At 38.5% G+C, this 13,047-nt stretch overlaps 1 protein-coding gene across 1 annotated transcript; it reads left to right on the top strand.

Moving 5' to 3' along the window:
* The first annotated feature begins 1,714 nt into the window (after positions 1-1,714).
* LOC122066732 (transcription factor bHLH149-like) lies at positions 1,715-12,694 on the top strand. Its single transcript, XM_042630573.1, has 2 exons — positions 1,715-2,152; positions 11,819-12,694. The coding sequence occupies exons 1-2, from the start codon at positions 1,715-1,717 to the stop codon at positions 12,395-12,397; spliced, it is 1,017 nt and encodes a 338-aa protein (XP_042486507.1). The 3' UTR covers positions 12,398-12,694.
* The last annotated feature ends 353 nt before the right edge of the window (positions 12,695-13,047 follow it).

The raw sequence follows: 13,047 nt of genomic DNA, 5'->3' as shown, positions 1-13,047 counted from the left end.
TTATAGATTATTATAGCTAGGTTTACATTTCCTATGCTAAAATCCTTTGCCAAAAGGGGATGAGGCGTTGGATAACCCATTGTGGTATACTCTATGAACCCTTCCGGAATGCCACTTCCGCGGTACAATGTGATTGTTGCTAGAGGCAAAAAACAGTCTGCCATGGTTGATGGTGATTCCAGTGTCGTAACTGCCAAGAGGGGGTTACTAGGAATTTGTTGGCTGATCGATCCTCACATTTTGGGACGACAGTCGCTTATTACGATTAGGGTTTGTATCATTGGGTGACCAATGTGTGATTTTCGAGACCAGGGATACAACCTAATGTGTCATAGTGGTGTGAACCGACTTAGTTGTATGCTAGGTAGTTAAAGTAAAATGAATTACATCATTCTCACATCATGGTTTATGTGTGTGTGCTTGCATAAACCCCATCCCTCACGGAGCTATTTGGAGCTCACACCATGTGTGTTTCTTTTAGATGATGATGTAGGTACCATTATGCCATTGGGCAGTGACACTTCCTCTTCTAGGGCTGAGTATGGAGGCGACTGATGCACATCAGAGCTTGAGGAGCACAATGCTAACTGTGCTTGCAATAAATGTGTATATGCTGCACCATGAGCCAAGTGTGAAGTTGTTGACTTCTCCATTGTCGTATTTTTGGATGTTAGTTAGTGGAATATTATACTTATGTTTTGGTGAATGTTGTAAAAGATGAATCATGTTATGTAATATATTCACTAGTTCTTCTCTAATAGATTTATGTGATTCCGTTTATATATATATATATATATATACTCTGATTTCCCCTTAAATGATGTTAGCTGGTTCAGTTGTATCGTGGTTGTGATAGTTAAGGTATTGCTATTAGAGATCCAGGTAGAGATATAGGATGGGTAAGAGTCCTATTCACACTATTGGTATCCTAGCAGGACCAAGGTGTGACACTTTCTCACATCCAAAGTTAGATTGTCCTAGAGAAGAGGTGAAAATGAATACTTGCTATTTCTCCGCATTCCTAGGCTTCTACATGTCTATTATACATGTATCCAAGGTGAGTTTCTCTATCTTTTTTTACCTAAGATATGTGATTTTCTTCAATATATTGAACCATAGGTCTAGGTTCTTGAGATTTTTCTCTAAGTCTCTAAACCAAAACCCTTGGTTTTGTTTCTAAACCCTATGATTTCACTTCATTCGCAAGATGTTGTCATCTCTTGGATTCATTTATCTTGCAGTAAGAAAGTGGCATACAAATTCCCTAGGGTTCCACCTGAAGAGATGTATGACCACCAATGGTTTTTTGGTTGGTGGAAGAACAGGGAAGGTGGGATGCATACGAGGACAAGAATGTTCCCAAGAAATATGTACGATAAGGTATTTTTCCTAATTCCGCATTCGAAAAAAATTTGAAGTGATGGATAGGTACTGCATCTTGAAGCTAAAGAACTTTTGCGACCCTTGGCCAGTGAGATACTTCTACTGCAACCTTTGTTACAAGAACCGTGGTTTGAAGAATTTCTATATCACTTCTATGGTGAAGGGAGTGGATATCTCCTTCGACATGGCAGAGCTGGCCACCATGCCGGAGGTGGCCAATGCTACGAGAGTTGGCATAATGTGTTCCCAGGACTAAGTCAACCACCTTTTAGAACCTGTCGATCCAAAAAGAGATGAACCTGATTATAATCATGGAGGGAACTGGATGCCCATGTCCAAGGACTCCCGGGCTACTCCTAAGATCGTTAGTAGGATTGGACAGTTGAACATCCTACCATTTGGCAACCGCTACAACAAGATTTCTATTTTAAAGGAGTATGTGACCTCATACTGCATTTATATGGGGAACCAGCTCCACCTATCCTACATCCTAATATGCAACATAGTGATCAACATAGAAGATAGATGGGCACGCAATCTGTGCAAGGTGAACCTAGATGAGGAGGCTGTGGGGCAAGATGAGGTGGACCTTGATTCTTCTTCTATCAAGAAGATGAACGTGAATCTAGCGGAGGCCTCAGTAGTTGAGGAAGTGGAGGGACATCAACACCAGGAGCCCATAGATGTGCAAGGGAACACTAAGGATGTGCTTAGTCAGGAGGGTATTCCTCCACCTATTCCTAGGGGTACTACACTACCACCAGCGGATGTCTTTGGGGCCTCTTTATCCCAAGGGCTGTAGGAGTACAGGTGGGGTGATGTGGTTGGTCAAGACTATGACTACCTTTTTTTGGAGGATGGATGGGCAGCTCAAGAGCATAGACCAAAAGTACTTCATTGTTGACGGATAAGTTAGGTCTCTCAAAAGGAAAATGAGGGACATGTTCGTGTTCTTCGGGGTACCTTCAGCACAACCAATACCACCAGCACCACCTTAGGTGTAGTGGCACCGGGATGCCCTTCTAGCCTCAGGACCCTTGCTTTTCTATATAGCAAGCTTCACCTTCTGATTTTGATGTCTCAGGATTTTATTTCAACACTTCTCTTTCCTTTCTTTCTTTCCAGCTTATCAGTTAACCAGCTCTTTTCCTTTATGCTTAGTTAGGTCCTTTTCTTTCACTTATTCTTAAAAAAAAGAAAAAAAAAAAAAAAAAAAAAAAAAAAAAAAAATCAATTTAAAAGCTTATGTATTGCCTGATTTGTGCACTACTTTATCTTTTGGTTGTTTAAAGCATTTAAATTTAAGTCCTAATTTCCAGCAACTTAAGGTTCAATCGGATTGTAAGTTAAGGCAGAGCATCACGCTTTAATACCAACCAGTCACACCCTGCTCCTGCTAGGATACCTACGGTGTGATTAGGAAACTTACCTGTCTTATATCTCTACCAGGTTCTCTGATATGAGTACCTTAACCTCACAACCATAACATAACTGAACCAAATTAAATCATTGTAGTGGAATCAGACTATATAAACACAAGGTCAACTTCAAATCATTGGGAGAAAGCTAAATGTTAAATATATTATAATACTTATGCTTTGTCCTTTATGAGAGAAACTGTCAAGACATAAATATAATTTCCAAAATTAGAGAAAAATACGATATCAAATGATAATGAGCAACATCATTGATCGGGTCATAATTATACATGATATTGTTATTTAATTCTTTATTTTTATTGGATGTCATGATTAAATTGATTCAGTTTTGCTATTTTGTTATGATTGTAGGGTTTGAAAGGTAGAATTAGGTTTTTTAGAAAGAAAGAGAGTAAAAAAAAATTGACAAGGAGAGAGAGACATACACTATTTCTCTCTTTCTCTTCCTCTTCCTCTTCTACTTCCTCTAATCCTTCTCCCCTTTTCCTACTTTCTCTCATTCTTCTCTCTCTCCTTGTCCAAATTAGAATAGGGTCTCTCCCTCTCCTAAAATCTCTCTCTCTCTTCTCTCCCCAAATACAACTTAAGCCCACGACTCCATGTCCTCTCATAACTCCACCTCTTCTACTTTCTCTCTCTTTGTCTTAAGATCCCTCTCCCTAAAATCTCTCCCCTATTGATCTCTCCTTCTTTTCCTCCCATCTCACAGATTCTCTCTCTCTCTCTCTCTCTCTCTTCTACGTTCCTCTCTCATGCCTTTTCTCTTTCCTAATCAGCCCTAAAATCTCTCCCTCCTGAAATCCCTCTTTACACCACTGAATCTTTGTCTCTCTCTCCCTCTACTGACGGTTGTGATCTTTCACCCACGGTTTCCATCTGTCTCTCTCTCCCATGTTTCTCTCTCCCCTAATTTTTCACTTTCTCTCACTCCATCTCTCTCTTATATGATTCCTCTCTCTCACTCACAACTCTCACTCATGCCATCTCTTTTTCTCTTTCACACATCCATTACTTAAGGAGTGCTTCTCTATTGTTTGTGGTGCTTCTTCCTCTTCTCCACGGATCTACACAACAGCCATCTCTCCTATCTCACTACTTTTATTCACCATCACTTGGTGGTTCACCACGATTTTGCTTGGAGAAGATTTCATGGAGAACACTACCGTTCACCAGCATTCATTTGCATCCATGGAAGCCTATGGTTTCTGTCCTTCATTGATGCGCACAATGAGTGGCTAAGTCCCCTTTCTATCCTTAGGTTTGGATGACATTTTGATTTATCATTATTTTATTTTTGGTTGTAAAGCATACATCATTGTTTGATGTTAAAGACACCTTCTTCCCTTGTGGATGATTTTTAAGAGTTAAATTAAGTTAGAATATTTGTTTTTGTGATTCACTTATTCTATTCAAACAATGGTTTTATATGTGATTTTTGGCAAATAATGACAAGAGCTTATAACCAATCAAACTAAGCGTGCTAAGTAAAAATGATAGATGATAGTGCTTGATAGGATAGATTATACGTAAGGTAGCTTGGGATTGTATTTTTGTGGTTGCATTATAATTTGTATTTCTACTGAAAGAAGTTTGAGCTAGAGATGAGGTAATAATACCAAAATGGTTTCAAAACCTAAGTATAGCTTCTTCTCATTGATGCTCGTCGTTTTTAATAAGCTTTTACTTAGTTTTAATTTGAATTTTAAATTTTACAAAAGATTAGGAGAATCCATAGAGAGATTTATCGGTCTTCTCTTAATAGAACAAATAAGATCAAAGAAGAAGATTAGTTGATGGAACGAGAATAGATCTAAGGAACAACTGGTAGTGAGAGAAGTGGATTCTGCACTAGCAATATCGCGTGAGTGAAGAAGGGCAATGCCACTTGTAAAGCTCTTTTTTCGAGTGCTCGATCATGACAGGACTCAAAGAAGAAGCCCCGACTAACTCCGTGCTAGCAGCCGCAATAAGATGGGGGGCATTCTGTTACTGGCGATGTTTCTCATCACACTCGAATTAGTTCACTACTCTTCCTTGTTCTCGACAATGAAAGCTTCTAAAAACATGGCAACCATCATGTCACTGGACTCTTGGTCTTCCTTCTCATTCAGGCGAAGACGATAGTCCATCGCAATCATAGAACTCATTATATAGTTGATCCCTATTTTCCGTCAGTTGACTACTCGGGTTGACTCTCCTGATTTTGCATCATTTACCTGGAGTATGTATCAACATGTTGCTTAAGTGGATTCTATTTATTATCGGGCCGCAACCTCTTTAAGTGGTCTCCTTACATTTGCTTATGGCACATGTATGGACATTCTTAAGCAATGTGGTGGAGTATTTAGCGATGTTTTGAGCAAACAAACGACACTTGACTGAAAGGAGAGGGCAAAGAAAAAAGTAGATGTGCAAACACCCGCCAAGAGGAAAGCAAAAAAATTGATTGAGCCTTTCAGTTCTCATTGTGTTCGACCACTTTCTTACCACTATCTCATAGTTTAGTTAGGGTTTTATTTTGATTCGCTCACAATAGTGATCAATCATCCTCCGCTCATGGTGTAGTATAGGCATAAGTGTGACATGCACAATCCAAGTCATACTCCTTGAGCTCCGGTGTCCACCAGTCCCCTCCATAATCCTCCATGAAGGAGGACATGTCACTACTCATAAGTACCAAATCACCTACATCATCATCTAAAGAAACACACACATGTTGTCTGAGATTCACTAAGTCCAGTGAGGGATGAGGTCCATGCAAACATCCAAATATAGTCCATGCATGCGAAATGATCTCATTCAACCCCGGTATGACCCGGTTCGTGCTGTTGTGGGGTCAGTATGGGCCCGTGGGACTAGTTAGGCAGAAGGCTTGGATACCCGTCGTTAGCCAAAAAAAAAAAGAAAAAGAAAAATGATGCAATTCATTTTATTATTATGCACCTAAATTACATTTAAGTCAGGTTTATGCTACTATGATGCATTAGGTAATATCCCTAGCCCCAAAAGTCACACATCGGTCCTAAAATGCAACCTTGGTCTCCCAGAAAACCCACTAATAACCTCTTCCTAGAGGCATGGTCCCAAAAATCACACATCAGTCACCCGGGCTCTGTCTGCCTCTAGAAACAATCACAACATACCATAGACATGGTATTCTGAAAAGGTTCAACAGACCTACCACAATGGGTTATCTAACACCTAACCCCTTGTTGGCAAGGGTTTGTAGCGTAGGATATTATACCTAAACACGATAACCTACATACCTTTCATATTAATACAATTAGAATGGCCATATAGTATCGAAAATCACACATCGACCACACTATATTTCATGTCCAAGCGTAGCTCTAATGCGCATCTAGATGCATGATGCAATCCACACAGTGGCTATCATGGTACCGAAATTTCCCTCGACCACATTGGATCCCACACATACACAACAATCGACAATGACAATTTATACATTTCAATAGAGCATACATTGTGTAAAAATCAAAAAACATATTCTTGTAATGGCATACACCAAATTTCTAATTTAAAACACTCCAAAATAAGGTCAAACCACTAGTCACCTTGCCTGTTGACCAGGTGAGTTAATTCCCCGAATATGGAAGCCTGAATCAAACCCCACTAAGCCTCGCCGAATGTGATCGTACCTGTCCCCATTACAAGGGTAAATGGATATTAAAGGGTGCCAAAAGAGGTCTAAGAGTGTCCTTTAGAAGGTCCTTCAAAGTCTTACAAAACGACCAATTTGACAGTTCAGTAAGACCCATCGGTAGAGGATTGTTCCTACAGTTGGGTGCTAGCAGTGAGGTGGATAGTGGCTGATTTGGATCAATAGACCCACTGGTAGATGTCCATTGGTTGGTAATGTCCATATGGGTGGGTTACTAGCAGTGGCAAACCTAGAAGTTACAGAACTTCCCAGGGCTTCGCCATCTTGAGTCTAATTGTCGAGATTTATTCCATGGGGTTTGTAGAGGGTCTTTTCACCTTTCATTAATGCTCGGCTAATCATGTTTATATTTAGCCATTTGATAATTACATCAAATCATCGACCAAAATCCTAACCCTCCATTTGAGCCAAATGATCTTGGAGCTCGGGTAGCTTACTTTGATCTTGGGAAACATACGGTGGAGTGTAATGTGCACTATCCTAGCTACCAAATGTCATTGGGGTCAAGGCGTATCCCTCTAACCTAGAAGATCCCCAATTCTAGTCCCACACAAAACCCAAATGGAGAGAAAAGAGGTTGGGGAAGGGGCTTCCCATACCCTTAGGAGCTTCGACAACAAAGGGGAGGGGCCATGGAATCTCTCCTTCTCTCTTCTTCTCTTTCTTCTTCTTCTCCTTCTCTTTCTCCTTCTTTCTCTCCCTCTCCCACATTTTCTCAGGTGAAGGAATGAGCTTAGGCTCATTTCTTCCTTATATAGGCAAGACCACTTAAGGTTTGTTTGCCTGTGCACTAGGCCTTGGCCAAACCAACTCAACTTAGGTGTCAGGCCACAGGCACCAGCACCTTGGTTTCACAAGGTGTGTAAGTGGAGGGGGCAGGTCCATGTAGTGTGGGGACAAAGGTAGAGTAGGCCATTACGTGCGTAGTGGGTCTCGCAAGCAAAGAATAAAAGTTAGAACAGCAAGACTTAACGGTTGATAGCCACCGGTAGGTCACAGTCCAGTCAGTGTTTGCTACCGGTGAACAATACAGTACGTTGTTGTACTCGTTAGCTTTCAGCCCCTCTTTGCCAACACTTAGGGGGGTTCCTTAGGGACTTTTGCATGGCCTTTTTTTTATGTTCCTACAATGCAAGGGGGTCAAGTGAGGAGGTGTTCGGTCACTTCACTAAAGCCTAAGAGGTTTGAATCATTTCCGGTTGATTGAAAATTTTTGCATTGACATATGGGGTCATTCTTCCCCTCCATGCAATAGATTGTTGCAAGCCAGTAGGTAGCAGAGCTGACACTCTTAGGTGCACTATCTATTGACAAAAGTTCAAATTTGACTGGATTAGGACATAGATGTAACATATATTGTATTTTAAAATTCTTTCCTTATGATATATGTAGGTAGATGAGTAATTTTTCGTTTGATTTTCGTTCATTCAATCCTATTTTACTACGAATAGTTACATCCCTTTTATTGAGCACAAGTCATTGCCGTCCTTAGTAGGGCAGTAGTGTTGTGTATAGTTACATTAAATTTCAAATAGGTTTTCTACAAAACCATTCACATCACATTTTACCCCTATGCCTTGGATTTATAACCTTATTTTCCTAGAATTTTTCATTAATGTTTTGTATTTTTTTCCTTAATTTCTTTCTCCATCGCTCTACTTTTGTCTAGTTTCCATCAGTTTTTTCACCTTGTAGGTAACATTCCTGTGTTTTTTGTATTGATTTTCGCAAAACTCTCTTCTATAAAGTTTTAGGTCAGAGTGTCCTCTTTCTTTCGTGATTTTTCCGGATTTTACCTCTCTTTTTTGTTTTTTTTTTTCCAGATTTTATTCCCTCTACTCGTTAGTTTTATATCCTGTCTTGCATAGCTTTGAGTCGATGTCTCCATCTCTTAAAATATGCTTTCAAAAGAGTTTCTTCTAGTTTCCCATCCCCGTTTTCTGTATTCCTTTTTTTTAAGTCTAGGATAGATAGTAGGGGTATTTTTGTCATTATCATGAAGGAATTTTCTATATGATATTAAGGTTTTTGTGATTATTATATCTTTTGATCATGTTTAATGAGTCTAATAGGCTTGGGATATTTGATTTTGTGAATTTGGGGTCCGTTTTCATGTTTCATCTCTTTTACTCTATATCTCTAAGGTTAGGGGACTAAATTGGTAACTTAACTTGTACATGACTTTTGGGTATCTTCTCTTAATACTTCTTCATGATGTTTTTCATTTTCTTTGACCGTTGATTTTATCATTTAGGGTTTTTCCTTTTTTATTCTTGGTATTTTTTCCTTTTTCCTAAGTCTTGTTAGGCGCAGGGTATTTTTGTTATTTCATCTGCATACCAATTTTGAATATTTTATTCCCAATTTTCTTGATATAATATCTCTATATATTATGTTTAATTAATCTCATGTGTTCCAATGATCCCAACTCCCATGTTTCATATCTTCCATGCTTGTATGTTCACATGTACAATAAGGGTATTTTAATCATTTCAGTTGCATCTGAATTTTCTTTGATTTATCTTGATTTTTCCATGAATTTGGGTTACTTTATGGCATGTACGACCCTCACCATGTCCCCCATAGTTTGCGGTATTCACTACGATGCATGTTAGGAATACACCATGTATGGCAATTCTGTAACTTCCATCATGTATGTATAATATATTTGATTTTACATTATGGATAATAATCATGTAGCACAGCTGGATAAAGACATGTCGATTTCATCTTTTCTCGTTCTTTCTTCTTGCCTTGTATATTGTTTCTTGCATGTTGTATACTAGATTAGGGTTTTTCCATGTCTTTTCCCTATTACTTTAGCATATTTACTTCACATTTCGTATACTAAACATTCAGAGCTAGCTGGATATGGGTTTGTGGATTTGATCCTTTTTTTTTTCATGTATTTTAGCCAAGTATTTTAATAGTTGTGTATATTTAACATGACTAATCCTAGTTGGCCAATTAATATCATGTCCATACCTAAGGTTGAAAGCTGACTTTTACTAGATGGATCGAGGTACCTAATAACTTCCTCAGTCCATAACCTGACACGAACCCTAACACATAGTTAAATATTTTAGATGGAGTCATGTTTCTTATTTTCTTATTATGGATCATAGACCCTGATCTATGGTGGTGACTCCCAATCAATGAAGTCCGTTACACTCTTAACCACACTTTCCACAAAAAGAGGTATGCGAACCATGCTGTCCTCACAGTTAGCTCTAGAGTTTTTGCAATGAATATGGACTATGAGGCAAAAATGTGGTTAGAAATGTGCTACTTAACAATGCTAGTTTTACTTTCAGATTGTTTGGCAGTGGTAAATGCTGTCAACGGAGTTATAGGGTTATAGGTATTTGAGATTGGACTTCAAAAATTGTAGTAGAAAGAAATTATATCTTTACTTATTCATTTTTCTGCTGTTTTACATGTTCCTAGCTCTTCTGACAAAGAAGCCCACTTGTTAGCAAAGGGGATTAACGTAGGGGTGTCAAGTTCGATTTGGTTTCGGTTAGGTTGAATTGGTTTCGATCTAGGAATGAGGGAGATCAAATCCAATACATTAAGAAACTTCAGTTTTTGGTCGATTTCGATTTCGATTTCGATCTGGTTTGGTTTCAGTTTATTCCGATTTTTTAGTATTGGGTTAACATCGGTTTAGATCGGTTTGTTATCGGGCTTGAACTATAATGAAATCCTACATTCATAACCTATAGTGACAAAATATTTGACGAAAACAGTTTAAATTTATGACAAATAATGGTTTATCATTGTAAGGGAAAAATAACTAATATTGAAACCGATGGATAACTAATTACTAAGAAGCTAACTAATATTGAAATCACAAAATGAACCCTATTATCTAATCTTTCATTTAACTATCCAACTAATTTTGTATAGTGAACAAGGAAATCAATGAAAGCATTGTTACAATTTACATATCAATTTCCTATCCATAACCTCACATTCATTGATTTGTAACAATTCCCCTTAAAACAAAAAATATTCTCACTAATATTGTAAAAGATGGACAATCAATTCATCAATTTATAATCTCATAATCAAATTTTTTTTTTTATTGGTTTCATACGGTTTGATTTCGATTCGATTATTGGTCGGTTCGATTTGGACAATCAATCCCAACATATCTCAGTCTAAAACCAATACAATAAAAATCGATTTGGTTTGATCCAGATTTTTTTGATCGTTTTATCGGTTCGGGCTACGGATTGACACCCCTAACTTCACGTTTAGGGGATTTCTCCTCCACCATTTCTTGAACATTTTGTTCTCTGTAGATGGTTCCCACCCCCCACCACCCAACCCAAAAAAAAAAAAAAAAAAAAAAAAATTACACATACAAAAGAAGAAAAATATAAAAGAATAAGAAGAAACCGGCCAGGTGGGGATTAATACGTTCAAAATCTGAACAGTTTGATTAATGTAACCATAAAACATCTATCTAGTCAGGCTTAACTGTTGTACCCCATTCGATAAGAACATTCAATGTGTGAAGTGTGCGCATGTGAAAATCTCAACTAGTAGACAAACAGATTCCCTATCAATTTGGTCACGAGAGGGATTCATTGCTTGAGTTAATGTAGTTGAAATGCAAAGCAGAATTCAGCCGTTTTTCTTTTAACAGTTATTTTGATTAGAAAGAAAGAGAAGAAAACGAAAACCAAACAAGTCCAAAGGAGAAGGGATCAAATTAGAAATCATAATTAAAAATGAACTTTAGAAAGAGAGATATTAAAGGTTCCATTCCCATAGGTCCAATCGACCAAGTGGGTCATCAGAACCATGTGCGTCCATGTGGTGGTTGGCCTTTTGTGGGCCCACAAAACCACTTCTCCAACCATGTGAACCCCAAAAGAGAAAGAGAAACACAAAAAGAAAATTTAAAAAAATATTATAAGAAATTAAAAAAATAAAAAAAAATTCCAACACTTAAATTAAAAACCTTGATTCCCAATTTTCCTTCCTCCCACCACCGTCCATTTTCCATCCCCTTCAAACCCATCTTTCCTTTACTAATCTAATCACAAACCATCTTTCAATACTCACAATTTCCCCCTGAACCTCTCCATGTTTCTCTCTTCTTCCACCTCTCTCTCTCTCTTCTTGTTTTTGTTTTTGTACTTGTTTTTTATGTTTAGTTAACGGATACCTTGTGTGTCAGAGTTGAATTTTGCCTTTTGTCTTTCTGAATAAGCGACCCCTTTGTACCAGAAGCAAATCTCTTAGCCTCCAATGGTCGCTTGTCTTTCGATCGATCACAAAAAGTAGCTCCCACCATAGTTAGTTACTACAGGTACAACTACGACCCACACTTCAGTACCCACAAGGCCACAACCTTGCCCTAAACCCTAAAATATCACAAACAGTCTCCTCTTTCTCTCTCTTTGCTTCCATGAATTCTAAGAGCTCATCACCCTCAAGCCCTTGTCCTCACAGAGCCAAGTTCACTCGTAGATTTCTTCGAGCCCTCGCAAGAATAAACAAGGACAGACCCACTTCATCATTTCATCAGGAAATCTGCAGACGCAGTCGGAGAATAAAGATTGCAGCTGATGCATCCATGGCTTCTGCAGTTGGATCTAAGAGAGCTTGGAGCCGTATCATGCTTTGGAGGCTTAGGAATCGTACAAGATACAGAGCTTTGATCTGGTCATCCAGAGTGATTTTTTGGAAGAGGAAGAGAAATGATATGGGTAATAAGCAACGAGTAGAATTGAGCCGTGCCGATCGACTCCGGCGACTAGTACCCGGTGGTGAAGCCATGGATTTCTGCAACTTGTTGGATGAAGCTGCTCATTATATAAAGTGTCTCACCACCCAAGTACAGGTCATGCGAAACATCGCTGATTTCTATTCTACCTGAGCCAGAGAGAGAAAAAGAGAGAAACCCAAAATGGAAATATCAAATAAACTGACAGAGGTCCGAGGATGGTAAGTTTCTAGACCCTGAAGAGATAGTTTGTAATAGACATGACTGGCTTTTATATACATACTTAAGAACATATATGAGAACATTGTCAGCCATTACAGGTCGACTGTAAATTAGAGAGGGAATTACAGTGAGATATGTTTGATGTTTGTGAGAAAGTTTAATGGATTTTCTCGTTTGTACATATAGATAACCTGGTTGGTAATATACCGTCCTTATCTTTTGTTGATTATTTGACTCTCTCTCTCTCTCTCTCTCTCTCTGTGAGACTTTTTTACATATTAAGAGAAAATTAAGCTGATTATCAGCCAAGTGTTGCAGGTATCAAACTATGAATATGGTGAGGTGGTACATATCTTGACGTGGTTTGACAGGTATATGGTAACTTATTTATGCAGTTGGACTTCGTCAGCTTTTGGAATAAAAAAGTTTCAGTGGATATCTCAGCACAGATAGGATAAGAACTACAGAGGATTTTGTTAGGGAATAGAGGTGTTTGGGGTGGTATTGGGTCCCATAAATGTTTAAATATGTCTCCTTCCATTTCCATCTTTAGGGTTTCCATCCCCTTGTTTGGAGCTCCT

The sequence above is a fragment of the Macadamia integrifolia genome, unplaced genomic scaffold (genome assembly GCF_013358625.1).
Source record: "Macadamia integrifolia cultivar HAES 741 unplaced genomic scaffold, SCU_Mint_v3 scaffold2549, whole genome shotgun sequence".
Classification (NCBI taxonomy): Eukaryota; Viridiplantae; Streptophyta; class Magnoliopsida; order Proteales; family Proteaceae; genus Macadamia; species Macadamia integrifolia.
The sequence above is the reverse complement of the archived record's forward strand: the minus strand, read 5'-3'. Positions and strand labels throughout refer to the sequence as shown.

Bases quoted from the DNA above. Each gene is read 5' to 3' on its own strand.
- LOC122066732 (XM_042630573.1), top strand. From the start codon at position 1,715: ATGTCCAAGGACTCCCGGGCTACTCCTAAGATCGTTAGTAGGATTGGA. The intron at 2,153-11,818 runs GTCTTTGGGGCC...CACCATAGTTAG, and splicing joins CTACACTACCACCAGCGGAT to TTACTACAGGTACAACTACG.